This window comes from Ambystoma mexicanum, chromosome 6q (genome assembly GCF_040938575.1).
Source record: "Ambystoma mexicanum isolate Mex_15411 chromosome 6q, UKY_AmexF1_1, whole genome shotgun sequence".
Taxonomy (NCBI): domain Eukaryota; kingdom Metazoa; phylum Chordata; class Amphibia; order Caudata; family Ambystomatidae; genus Ambystoma; species Ambystoma mexicanum.
The window spans coordinates 1,195,931,224-1,195,945,196 of record NC_090937.1 but is presented as its reverse complement, the minus strand read 5'-3'; the positions used below and the strand labels follow the sequence as shown (position 1 = coordinate 1,195,945,196).

At 44.2% G+C, this 13,973-nt stretch overlaps 1 protein-coding gene across 3 annotated transcripts in view; it reads right to left on the bottom strand.

The window, feature by feature from the left end:
* The window catches only part of ARAP2 (ArfGAP with RhoGAP domain, ankyrin repeat and PH domain 2), a 1,740,202-nt gene that overhangs the window by 1,326,386 nt on the left and 399,843 nt on the right, over positions 1 to 13,973 (bottom strand). For all 3 annotated transcript variants that reach the window (XM_069631830.1, XM_069631832.1, XM_069631831.1), the window contains one exon: positions 13,853 to 13,926. In XM_069631830.1, coding sequence (XP_069487931.1) covers positions 13,853 to 13,926 — 74 coding nt within the window. The remainder of the gene's footprint in view (positions 1 to 13,852; positions 13,927 to 13,973) is intronic.

The following is a 13,973-nucleotide window of genomic DNA, read 5'->3' as shown; positions in this document are numbered from 1 at the left end:
GAACCCTTCAGACTTTCATTTACTATTTTTGCGGACATGTACATACTTTCTTTTTTATATCTTCACATGGAGTAATGATTTTTTATGCTTTTCAACTTAGGATTTCTTTATATGGACTTTGGGGAAGGACCACTTTTCTTTTTTCATGTTATGAATTTTAATTTTACCTTGGATTTGACTTTATTTTTCAGATGCAATCATTTCTTCATTTGCATGTGTGGTTTTCATTTTGTCATTTGGTTTTCTTTTTAATACATTTCATTAATCTTCATTATTGGTGTGGTCTACTATTATTTATTTCGTGCATGTCTCCATGAGCATTGGCTCAGTCATGTGTTGCCACTGTGTGGAACTGCAGGACATTTGTTGATGGCATGCTGGTTCTTTTCTGACTATCATGGAATGGGTAATTTTCAAGGAAGTGGGTGCAGTGGATCGTTGGGTGTTTGTACTGGGGAGTGGGTGTGTGGGATTTGGGTTGGCATTAAGGCCATGGGTCTGTATAGTTATGAAGTAGTGTTTGGGGGGACATGAGTCAGGGCCTACTGACAGGTGCCTGTCAATTGGGGTTAGGGGGACATGAGTCAGGGCCTGCTGGCAGGTGCCTGTAAATTGGGGTGGGTGGGGGGACATGAGTCAGGGGCTGCTGGCAGGTGCCTGTCAATTGGGGGTGGGTGGGGGGTGTCAAACTGGATATTAAATTATGCCTCCTAGTGTAGACGATTGTATGTATATTGGCCTATGCCAAGTCGCATAAAACTGTACCCGAATAACTCTCTACGGTATGGTCTTGACTTTAGAAATTGATGTAAGTCGCCATCTTGAATCAAACCGGCATTTTAGGTTCTCTTGCTGTTTAAGAGTCACTCTGAACAACAAAATGGTGGACGATGCCATTCCGAACAGAATCTGGTCGGCATGACCTCCGTACAGCTAATGTATAACTTGCCTGCAGGCCACTTGTTAGGGTCATGAACTGAGACCTTGTCCTTCTGTTGACCTGCATGTAAATGGATTACCTGTATCAACGGAACTGATCTATGCACATACAAATGAATAAATTAGAGTCGACCTGGCAGAGACCCTAGACCTGTTACACATTCATGGTATGGTTAACCCATGAAGGGGTTGGACAACAGGCTGGAGAAATATATAAAAGCCTGAATGTCCCAATGTACAGTCTCTAACTGAATACATCGAACCCTGTTGAAGTTCGTTGTGTGACACTGAGGGCCGATAGCTATCTGACCTGTCATTTGACTTTGTTATTGCTTGACTTTAAAATAAAGTACTTTGTATGTCCCTTTGTAACCAGTGTTTGGTGTGTTTACTATGGGTTCCCCGGCCTCATATTATTTTTCTCTTTTCACAGTGGGACATGAGCCAGACCCTGCTGGCAGGTACCTGTCAATTGGGGGTTGGGGGACATGAGTCAGGGCCTGCTGGCAGGTGCCTGTCAATTGGGAGTGGGTGGGGGGACATGAGTAAGGGCCTGCTGGCAGGTGCCTGTCAATTGGGGGTGGGTGGGGGGGACATGAGTTGGGCCTGCTGGCAGGTCCTGTCAATTGGGGGAGGGGGGACATGAGTCAGGGCCTTCTGGCAGGTGCCTGTCAATTGGGGGGACATGAGTCGGGGCCTGCTGGCAGGTGCCCGTCAATGGGGGGTGGGTGGGTATCATGTGTCAGGCTCCAAAGTGTATGGTGCCATGTGGCCAGCCTGTGGGGCATGGGGAGGGTGGATGGCCTGCCTGCAGGGCATGGCCAAGGTGGATGCGATGCCTGCGGGGCATGGTCAGAGTGGATGGGCTGCCTGTGGGGCATGGGGAGGGGTGTAGGGTGGACCCCTGGGGAATAGTCTGGCTGCAGGAGGTGCATGTGGCTTCTCACTACACTGCTGCGTGAATCTGGGGGTATGGGAGTGAGCATTACATGTGATTTTGCTGGTGCGAGCCGGGTATGCGTATTCCGAGGGGTGCGTGGGGAGTTTTACATGTGATTTCGCTGGCGCAAGCAGGATATGCGTATTACGATGGTTGTGCAGGAAGTTTTACATGCGATTTTGCTGACACAAGTTGGGTACGCGTATTCCAGGGGTGAGTGGGAAGTTTACATGTGATTTCGCTGGTGCGAGCGGGGTACGCATATTCCAAGGGGTGCGCAGGAAGTTTTACATGTGATTTCGATAGCGCGAGTGGGGTATGTGTATTCAGAGGGGTGCGTGGTGAGTTTTACACACGATTTCACTGGCGCGAGCGGGGTATGCTTATTCCAGGGGTGCGCAGGGAGTTTTGCACGTGATTTTGCTGGCGCGAGCAGGGGTACGCGTAATCTGAGGGGTGCGCAGGAGTTTTACATGCAATTTTGCTGGCACAAGCGGGGTACACCTAGTCCGAGGGGTGTGCGGGGAGTTTTACATACGATTTAGCTAGCGCAAGAGGGGTACACCTAGTCCGAGGGGTGTGCGGGGAGTTTTACATACGATTTTGCTGGTGCAAGCAGGGTACGCATATTCCAAGGGGTGCGTGGGGAGTTTTACACATGATTTCGCTGGAGCGACTGGGGTACACATAATCCGAGGGGTGCGCAGGGAGTTTTACATGCGATTTCGCTGGCATGAGCGGGGTACGTGTATTCAGAGGGGTGCGTGGGGAGTTTTACACACTATTGGCCTGGTGCGAGTGGGTACATGTTTTCTGAGGGGTCCGTGGGGAGTTTTACACACGATTGGCTTGGTGCAAGCGGGGTACGCCTATTCCGAGGAGTGCGCGGGGAGTTTTACATTCGATTGGCCTGGCGTGAGTGGGGTACGCATATTCCAAGGGATGCGCGGGGAGTTTTACATGCAATTGGCCTGGTGAGAGCGGCATACATGTATTCCGAGGGGTGCGCGCAGAGTTTTGCACACAATTGGGTTCTCGCGTGTGGGCTGTGCAGCGTATTTAGTGCGTTTTTGTTGTTGAGGGGCTGTATGCTGGTCCACTTGCCTTTGCTCCATGTAGGGGATTTGTTCGGATGTTTTTGGTGCACGGGGCAGGGATGGAGGCGTAACTGCCACTGCTGCAGGGTCAGTGCACCCCGCTGCGCCACGGCTGGTTATGGATGTAAGTATCCATGAATACGCTGAGCTGACGCAAGCTGGCGCACACTCCCTCTGTGTGCCAGCCGCGTTCGCCACTTCTGCGCTTGATTCCATGAATTACCCCCTAAAAATCACATCACTGATGCCATCACTGGTGACAACACTAATTACATTGGCCCTCATTAGGACCCTGGCGCTAAGGGGTTTGCGCCAGCGTTAGCTGCGCCGACCCCTTACCGCCAACTACGAGTTCCCATAGCGCCATGGTCATTTTTCCGCCCGCTTTTTGCGGGCGTAAAAATCCATGGCGCTATGGGACCTCGGTGTTAATTACGCCACCGTAGTGTACGGTGGCGTAATTAACACCTTCCCCACTCCCATTGAGCCCTATGGGGCCGAAATGGGAATGGGGAAGGGTAAATGGGTCAATGGGGACTTACCGCCCCGCCGACCTCGGAATGGGGCGGTAAGTCCGCCATCCGCCATGGCGTAAAGGGACTTTGCGCCATGGCGGAAAAGTCCGCCGATGGCGGAAAAAATCCGCCAGGGTCGTAATGAGGGCCATTGTATATAGCTGATTACATCAATAATGGAATAACACATAACATCATGTATAAGTTAGCTCATGGAAACTTTGATTACTTTAATAACAATTTAGCTATGGCAAAGGCTGGGGTCAGTGGTCAGCACCAAAGACCATAGCTAGTGGTCAGTTTGTGTTAAAAAATACCAATGTGCATGGTTAAAGCCATGCCTAGTAGCCCATCACTTTTTTTAAATGTACAGTGGGCAACATTGAAAGCTGTCGTCAGTGGCCATGGCTAAAGGCCATACATAGTGCTCTTTAATATGTTAGAATAAACAGTCGGCAGAGTCAAAGGCCATGGCCACTGGCTAGTATTGTGTTGAAGACAATGGCTAGTGGCTGGTTAGTTTATATAATATACAGCGGGTGGGGCCGAAGACCATAGCTTGTGTCTGGTTAGTGTTGTATAATACACAGTGGGCACGGCCAAAGGTTGTTGCTTATTGCATTTTATTATTTTAAAATATACAGTGGACATGGCCAAAAGATGTACAAACTGCTCAAGGTCAAAGGCCATGGCTAGTGGATGATTTATATGTTATAATATATAGTCTGAACAGTCAAAGATTGCGGCCATTGGCCAGTATTGTGCTAAAGTCCATAGCTAATGCCTGATCAGTGTATATAATATGGAGTGGACACAGTTGAAAGCTGTACCCACTGGTAAAGGCCAAAATATATGGTTGGTAGCCTGTTAGTGTTTTACAATATTCAGTGGAGAAAAAATCCTTGGTTAATAAAGAGTTAAGGTTATTATATTTAAAGCAACAAACCCCGGAAATTCAGCAATCGCATTTCAAGGAAGTCCACCTTCACCATGCAGCACATGACCACAATGATGACATCACTGGTGACATCACTGGTGGCATCACTAGTGACATCACTAATTACATCATATATGACATCACTGAGGAAATCAATAAAAATAAATAAATACATAAATAGAAATGACAAATAAATAAATAATTACATCAAATGAAACATTACTGAATAAATAAGTTAAAATATTTTGTTGACCTATTTTATTACATATTTGATTTGATTACACTTATCAATAAGAACAACATGGCATGGAACAATAAAATGAAACAGAAGCATGATATGATTACATGCGGAACATTCATTTATAGTACTTATCATCTTATAAAGTTTAAAATAAAAATATGTAACATTTACAATGCTTCATTGTTGGGAAAGTACCTGATTCTGGTAAATCTATTTCAGTTATTTCAAACATAATATAATTAGTATATGTAGTAGGAAAACAAATAAGAATAGTTAGAAGTAGACACATGTTTAATAGTAGCTGTTATGAAAGTAATCAATGTTCACATTTAAACTTACAATTCTCCTTACTGCAGTAGCATTACACAAACATATTATTTTCTTAATGACAAGTTTTATAAAAACGTTTCACACACAAAAGAAAGTACACACCTGTGTGTATTGTGATAATATATGATCTAAGAATTGACCTGCAAAAAAAGTAATTTACTTATAATTCATAATTATATCTATAGAAAATAAATGATTAGAAATTAAATATTTAATTATAAACATAATAATGGCATTACTAATATTTTTAGTCATTTTTTTAAGAATAATTATACATTTTTAATCCAATATAAAAGATTACCTTCAAAAGTACATACATGCTTACATAGTATTCTTCCTTGTAATAGTGTATGTATGTGCTTACAATTGTTTACCACGCGTTACATTTAAAGAAACAAGGTTAGAATACATTGTACTCTATAAATATGAAAAATGCACATATGTGTTATGTTTAAAAAACAGAGTTGTCATATTGCAAATTTGGTAATTAATTAACCCAGTGATGTCAGTGATGCATGGTGTAACTAGCGATGCTACCAGTGATGTCATCAGCAATGTCATAGGTGATGTCATCAGTGATTGCATCATTGTGGACATACACTGCGCAACAGGGGGCGCATAGTTAAGGGGACATGCTCAAAATTAGATTGCTGAATTTCAGTGGTTTTGTTGCTTTAAAACTGATCACAACTTTCTCCTAACTAATGTTTTATCACTGACTATAGTTTCTTCGGGGCACACTAGCCATGGACTTCGGCCGTGGCCACTGTACATGTTGCACCAATAGGTTTCATTGGGGCCCACTAGTCATGGCCTTCCACCATTGTCTACGGCCTTTGGCCTTGGCCAGTGTAGATGTTGCACCAATAGGTTTCTTCAGGCCCACTAGCCATGGCCTTTGGCCACGGCCACTGTACATGTTGCACCAATAGGTTTCTTTTAAGCCCACTAGCCCTGGCCTTTGGCCATGGACAGTGACCATGTGGAACTGTCCATGTTGCAACAATAGGTTTTTTCGGAGCTCACTATTCACGGCCATTGGCCATGGCCACTGTAAACGTTGCAGCAATAGGTTTCATTGGGGCCCACTAGCCACGGCTTTGGGCATAGAGATCCAATATCCCCTGCCTAGGAGATGTGTTCAATGCAGGTGCACAATGACTTTTTTCACTCTCTCCATATTCCTGCGGGATTCCCCCGATATTCTCCTAATAATGGCAATGAACTACGCATACAGCAGCATTGAACTACCCATGCTGTGGGGATTTCCCCAGTATTCCTCTGATAATGCTTGAAAATCCAATCCTCTTCCCTGTCCTCACAGGCACTCACCCAGTATCCCCTGCTCTTTCTATAGTCCTATAGCCATGACAGACCAATAATGTGTTACCAAACAAACATTGCCCCCTGCCCAGTAGATGTAGACACTACAGATGTTAAATCTTTTTTTCTAACCCGTTTTTTTATGACAAATGCACAGGAATCATTTCCAATAAAAGAAATTCCTGTGGTAGAGTAGTGGTTCGCCATTCGTGAAATAATAGGAAAAATTGCTCAGAACTAAAAAGTCTTCCGCGCCCTCACAGGCAATCAACATGTGCCCCCTTCTTTTTTCCAAGTTCTATCACTCGACTCAATGACTTTTCCTCTCTCTAGCCCTCCACCATTACCTCTATCACTCATTGCTTCGTGAGAAGCACCTTTTTTTCTGAGCGTGCCTGGCAGCATTGATGCTGTAATCTCATGAGATTTCTTTGGTATTCCCATTATAAACTAAAAATGTTCGACCTGTAACTGGCTCCCTAACCCTCCCGCAAATTCCCAACTTCACATGGTCTCTTATTTCCCATTCCCGACCTGTAGCCTGATGTGATTGCTATTGCTATTGCTCTTTTATAGCATCTATGGCCAGGCCACCTAAGCGCTGTGCTTCAAAACAATCAGTGTTCCCATCGGATTGACTACATAATCAGAAGATTTTTGAGTCTCTTTCTGAAGTCAACAATGTTATTAGACTCTGAAATTATATGGGGGAGTTAATTCCAAAGGTTGATGAAATCCTTTTTCCTCCACCATATATCATTTTGAGTTCTTTCATTTGCAGCTTTTCACAGTAGTATCGCAGGAATCACTTGCATCAAGCAAAAATGCACCACGGGCAATATATATAATGGTTTTAAGGAACAGGGGGAACCCACAAGTCTCTGTCTCTGTTGAATATTTTTAAAAATACTAGTTGGATTTATCACAAACCAGTCAAGAAATGTAAGTCAACGCTTTGGGCATCATTATGACCCAGCCGATCTGGAATTAACGTGCCAGAACAACTATTTACCAGAACATTTCCATACAAGCAGAGTACAATTTTGCTGGTGTGTTGGCCTGATTTAACTCTAGCCAAGATCTTGGGGTAAGTCAGGCATGCCACCAGCAAAAAACAGCAGGTATTAGAGGCACTGGTACCACTGGTGCCGATAATACCAGCAATCCCCCCATAGTATCGGATTGGGGTTTGAACTGCCATTGCTGGCACCTGTAATCTTCTGGTAAATTTGGCAGATTAGGCGCCATTAACGGTATTACCATTTGCCAGTATCCCACCTGATTTACCAGCGGGATACCAGCAAACCATAATGAGGCACAAGTGTGCCCAAGTTTTTTCTTATTTGGTCGAAATCTGCCCATCGGTTTTCATGCTACGGCTGTTCAGATACTGCACTTTTTCTTTAAGGGAAAATTAATGGGCTAACTGTGATGTTGTGTTGTGTTTCTTAATATATTTTTCATTTTAAAACGTTTTGTTCCCAAGATTTGCAGTTGGGGTGGACAGGAGGGGCCGTGGGAGGTGGGGGGGGGAGCGAAAACAAACCTTCTGCTTTGAACATTTCATCCAAATCCATCCAAAAAGTAAAATGTTACTAGCAATAGAATGTTGGGAAGACATTGCTGTTTTGTCTTTTCTGAAAAGCATGTCAACCTCTCTGATGCATTCTGGGACACATATATAGCTATAATTTTGAAAGTAGGGGGAACCCCTTTCTCCATCAAATAATTTAACAACTACTGGATGGAATATCCCCACACCCCTCTCGGAAATTGAGTCAATGAGTCATGCCCAAATTGTTTAGTACCTGGTCCAATTTCGTCCAGCAGTTTTTGATGTGCACTGTGCAGAAATTTTGACCTTTTCTCTATGGGAAAATGAATGGGAGTAGGACGAAAACAACATTTTTTTTGCTTTCTAAATAACTTCTGCATTTTTTAAGGATCTTTCCAAAAATGTCCATGCTTTGGGGACCCGTTACAAACTTTGTTTTGCAAAATATGAGCAAGACGTGCTGTGTAAGTCAAATGTTATTAGCAATTCAATTTTTAGGTTTCCGATGGAACTTGATAATCACCCAAACTATAGTGTGGTTACCACTGCACTATAATATATAGAGAAACATTCCAAAACAATCAATTAGCACACACCCTCACTGAACACCCCAGTTATCAAACCATAAACGTGGTTTACATAATGCAATGCACCTGTAATCTGCATTCTTTGAGAAAAAGTATCTCTCAGCACCTGCCCAGCATTCTGAACAGAACTTCTGATAATCCCTTCTGATGAATTTCAAGCAGCAAAACATACACAATGTAAAGCAATCCGTTGAATTCCAAAGCTAGGTCTGCACTCAATAAATACGGTACCAGGTAATAAAATTGTGGCAAACATGTCTGCGGTAAAAAAAATGTGTCAAAACTGCTGTGGTTCGACCCGGTAAAGGTATACCCCATTATACCGTTTAAGGGGAGCAGGGGTTGCGGGGGTGGCTCCCACTCCCCTTAAATGGTATAATGGGTCTGGGGTTGTGGGGGTTTCCCCTGCATCCTGCACATGATTGTGGCGGCAAAACCACAGCATTTTCCCAGTGATATTTTGTATAGCCAGGTGGGCAGCTGGGGAGCAGGTGTAAGTGGATCTAGGTCACCTGGCCTAAGCCCCACCCACCTGGTGCCTTCCTGGTTGCCGCTCTCTTTTACCACTTAGCAAGCCCCGCTCACCTGGTGCCTTCCTGCTTGACTCTCTTTTCCCTACTTAAGGAGCCCTCCAGCCTCTTTTCCTTTGAAGCTGGGGAGCAGGTCTAAGTGGATCTAGATCACCGCCCTAAGTCCCGCCCACCTGTAGCCTTCCTCGTTGCTGCTCTTTTTCAACACTTAGCAAGAGCCACCCACCTGGTGCCTTCATGCTTACCGCTCTTTTCCCTACTTAAGGAGCCCTCCAGCCTCTTTTCCTTTACAGCTGGGGAGCAGGCGTAAGTGGATCTAGGTCACCTTGCCTAAGCCCCACCCACCTGGTGCCTTCCTGGTTGCACTCTTTTTCACCACTTAGCAAGCCCCGCCCACCTGGAGAATTCCTGTTTGCCACTTTTTTCCCTACTTAAGGAACCCTCCAGTCTCTTTTCCTTTGCAGCTGGGGAGCTGTTGTTAGTGGATCTAGGTCACCTGGCCTAAGCCCCACCCACCTGGTGTCTTCCTGGTTGCCGCTCTTTTTCACCACTTAGCAAGCCCCCCACCTGGTGCCTTCCTGCTTGCCTCTCTTTTCCCTACTTAAGGAGCCCTCCAGACTCTTTCCTTTGCAGCTGGGGAGCAGGTGTAAGTCGATATAGGACACCTGGTCTAAGCCCCGCCCACCTGGTACATTCCTGGTTGCCGCTCTTTTACCACTTAGCAAGCCCCGCTCAGCTGGTGCCTTCCTGCTTGCTGCTCGTTTCCCTACTTAAGGAGCCCTCCAACCTCTTTTCCTTTGCAGCTGGGGAGCAGGCGTAAGTGGATCTAGGTCACCTTGCCTAAGCCCCACCCACCTGGTGCCTTCCTGGTTGCGCTCTTTTTCACCACTTAGCAAGCCCCGCCCACCTGGAGAATTCCTGTTTGCCACTCTTTTCCCTACTTAAGGAACCCTCCAGCCTCTTTTCCTTTGCAGCTGCGAGCAGTTGTTAGTGGATCTAGATCACCTGGCCTAAGCCCCACCTACCTGGTGCCTTCCTTATTGCTGCTCTTTTTCACCACTTAGCAAGCCCTGCCCACCTGGTGCCTTCCTGCTTGCCGCTGTTTTCCCTACTTAAGGAGCCCTCCAACCTCTTTTCCCTTGCTGCTGGGGAGCAGGTGTAGGTGGATCTAGGTCACCTGGCCTAAGCCCCGCCCACCTGGTGCCTTTGTGGTTGCCTCTCTTTTTCACCACTTAGCAAGCCCCGCCCACCTGCTGCCTTCCTGCTTGCTGCTCTTTTCCCTACTTAAAGAGCCCTCCAGCCTCTTTTCCTTTGCAGCTGGGGAGCAGGTGTAAGTGGATCTAGGTCACCTGGGATAAGCCCCGCCCACCTGGTGCCTTTCTTATTTCTGCTCTTTTTCACCACTTAGCAAGCACCGCCCACCTGGTGCCTTCGTGCTTGCCACTCTTTTCCCTACTTAAAGAGCCCTCCAGCCTCTTTTCCTTTGCAGCTGGGGAGCAGGTGTAAGTGGATCTAGGTCACCTGGCTTAAGCCCCGCCCACCTGGTACCTTTGTGGTTGCCACTCTTTTTCACCACTTAGAAAGCCCTGCCCACCTGGTGCCTTCCTGCTTGCTGCTCTTTTCCCTACTTAAGGAACCCTCCAGCCTCTTTTCCTTTGCAGCTGGGGAGCAGGTGTAAGTGGATCTAGGTCACCTGGCCTAAGCCCCGCCCAACTGGTACCTTCCTTGTGGCTGCTCTTTTTCACCACTTAGCAAGCCCCACCCACCTGATGCCTTCCTGCTTGCCGCTCTTTTCCTTAGTTAAGGAGCCCTCCAGCCTCTTTTCCTTTACAGCTGGGGAGCAGGTGTAAGTGGATCTGGCAACATTATGTGTTACTACTGACTTCTGCCGTTGTATTTGCTCTCCCCTCTTGCTTCTCCACTCGTTTTGACTGCTTACTCTCTTTTCTCTTCTCCCCTCCACTCCCCCTTTTCCTATCTCCTCCCCTTATTTTCTTCTACGCACTTACTCTTTCAGAATTGTCCCGGGACCTAGTATGATAGCAACCTCGTCTGTCGCTACACCATCCCCTTACTGTCCCCCCCTCCCTCCAGCACTATCTGAAACATTATGGTTTCCTCAAATATTTGAAATGAAAAGCTTGCCTCGAGAGAAACGCTCCATCTAATAATTCAATATGTGTACTTGATTATTTTGTCTCTAAATACAGGTAAACTTGCAAAAGATGAGGAGAGGTAATACAGCAGGAGGGTGTGTCTAGCCAACCTTGAGCCCCCGCTGTTCAGGAGCTGGAAAATAAATGATTCCCTCAGGTAGAATACACGAGATCATGCAGACATGCCTTTATATCAGTGATGTGGCACCAGTAAGACATTGAAGAAGAAATAACACATGAAAAAAGGTGTAGACGCATAATAAAAGCCATCCAGGAGGGGCAGAGAAGGTCCAGCACTCCCATTTTGAGAAAATTACAGAACGGATGCTAAAACGCACTGATAATCCGAGCACCGATGGAATTATATTCACCCGCACATTCTGCAACAAAAGGCATGTGTCTGTTTCGCCTGATCAAGATTCACGTAACATGAATCATAACAATATTAACAATCGTTTCTCACGGGTAATCGGTATAATAAATGTCATCATTCTGAATGGTATTTGTCAGAAAAAAACCGACCACCCTAAAATGCATCACAGTATAAACAATATCCAAGCACCACACCCAGCTCAGCAACCATCTGTCAAAACAAGTAGGCACCCTTTTGGTAAACTTTTGAGCTGTAGTTTGAAAACCTTTTTCTTTTGAAGGAGGTTAAATGAATATACTGTATATCTTCATACATTAGAACTGACAGAGGAGCGATATTCAGAAAGATGGACTTCTTGTCAAACCTAGATAGCACTGGAATAATTTAGCAAAGCATGCACTGGCAAGCATGATTCCTGACTTTGACCTCAAGTGTACTTAAACAAAGGGCTGAAGCAAAATATGTTGGGCTATGTATATAGTCAATGGGGAAACCCGTATATTAACCTAGGGGAATGCTAAACTGCGGCTCTCTATGTTAAGTTGAAACACCCTAGCCATGCTTACATCTAGGGTTAATCTACTATGATACATTCCCAAGACTTTGCTTTTCTCTTGTTTAGCAATATGTAACTTTTCCTTCATTAATAATGCCCACTTAGTCGGGATATCGGCTCTCATTTGATCATTGTATTAAAAAATGACCAACACAAACCTGTGATATAATTAGTAATTATAAATGTATTTAACTGATAAGTATCTACTTTATGACATTCTGAAGGTGATACAAACATTAAAACAACATCACATCTGGTGCAACATATACTTAGCTCAATCATTTAATCAAGAATAGAACAACTAATCAGTAATGGATTCCTAATATCTATAACAAAAAACTCAATCAGGGAAACAAAAACAAAAACGTTGTTGTGTCATAAGAACCCTACCAAGTGACTTTTGCATGCTTATATTCCATGAATGTCTTTGTTATTTCATTTCAGAGCCCCACTTTTAAGGACTTAGCGAGTTTGGAACAATATTACATTTGCATTTCATTGTGATAGATGTTCCTTCATTTGCCTTGTGGTTGTTTTTCCCTCCTCCCACTTTAATGGACCTCTAATGTTCTTGCAAGAAAGATCAGGCATATTTTTCTACATCACCACATTGATATTTCTGTGTGAGGTGCGGATATGAACACTGAAGAACTGTCTGTTCCACAACATGAGCAATCAAAGCCAACTTCAGGGTAGCATTGCCTCAGAAAGTTCTGCCCTTGATAGTCTAATCCAGACTCATGCGTACATGGGGGGGACAGGGGTGTTGTGAATACAAGAAAGTGTATGAGATGTGTCATGGATCCAAGCTAGTGCATTAGAAGAATCGATAATAAAATAATTGACTACAGTGCACCTTACTCTGCTGTGTACTCCAGATCCTAGCAGGGCAATTCCTTTATTAATGGTTCTGACATAAAAATTTGACTATATGTAAGAGGTGACTTTTGAGATCTAGTAGTGCATGGGGGAGAAGGTGACATGCAGAAAGTTATAACCAGGACCGCAGTTATACTAGAATAAGGCCATAGATTCCATTTCCCGTTATTATTGGTGTTTCACTAGTATTGCTCTGCCATAAACCGATACATGAATGTGATTTCCTTTAGTCAACTGATGTGTCTGTCAAGTACTGTTTGCAAATGTGTAAATTTACACGACTAGAAATACCGATCTTACGTGAAAAGAGAGCATGAATGAATCATCCAATAGTAGTACATACTTTCCACACTACCCTGCAACGTTTTTCAAGCATGTTCTATTGCAACCAGATTCATGGAAATAGAAGGAAGACAACTGATAACGTTGTGTTTGGGGTTAGAGATGTAGAAAGCTACCCACAGTGAAATGTGTTTGATATGTAATGATTCATGATACCTACTATATGTTGCCTTAACACCACATGTTTGTGCAACAGAGTTGATTTAATCTTTTAAGGTAGGTTTTTATGCCAGACACTACTTTCTTAGAATGTTATATGCCAACATTTTGGGTAGCTGGTTGCCAATTGTGACTACATTTCTTTTCATCAAGTAAACAGGCCTGATTCATAGACATGTTTTATAATTGTGCAATCCCATTGAAATACCCTGTGTAAATCAGGCATAACATCTCTAAATTCCTGTATCAACAGGTCATGTCTCTCAAATAATGAAATCACTCACATAATGAAACATGCCAACTCCCACAACAAAAAAGGAATATGCAAAACAGTGCCTTCAAAATTATTTGAGAAAACCTTTCAAATATTTTTTCAGAAGAAAAATAATGTACCAGGATGTGCTGTAAGGGCCATCCTCTTCACTCGTGTACCCGTTTTCAGTTTCTGCAAATTCAGTCTCAAAATCCTGAAAAGATATTACAAATGTGAGATAACACACACATACCATGCAAC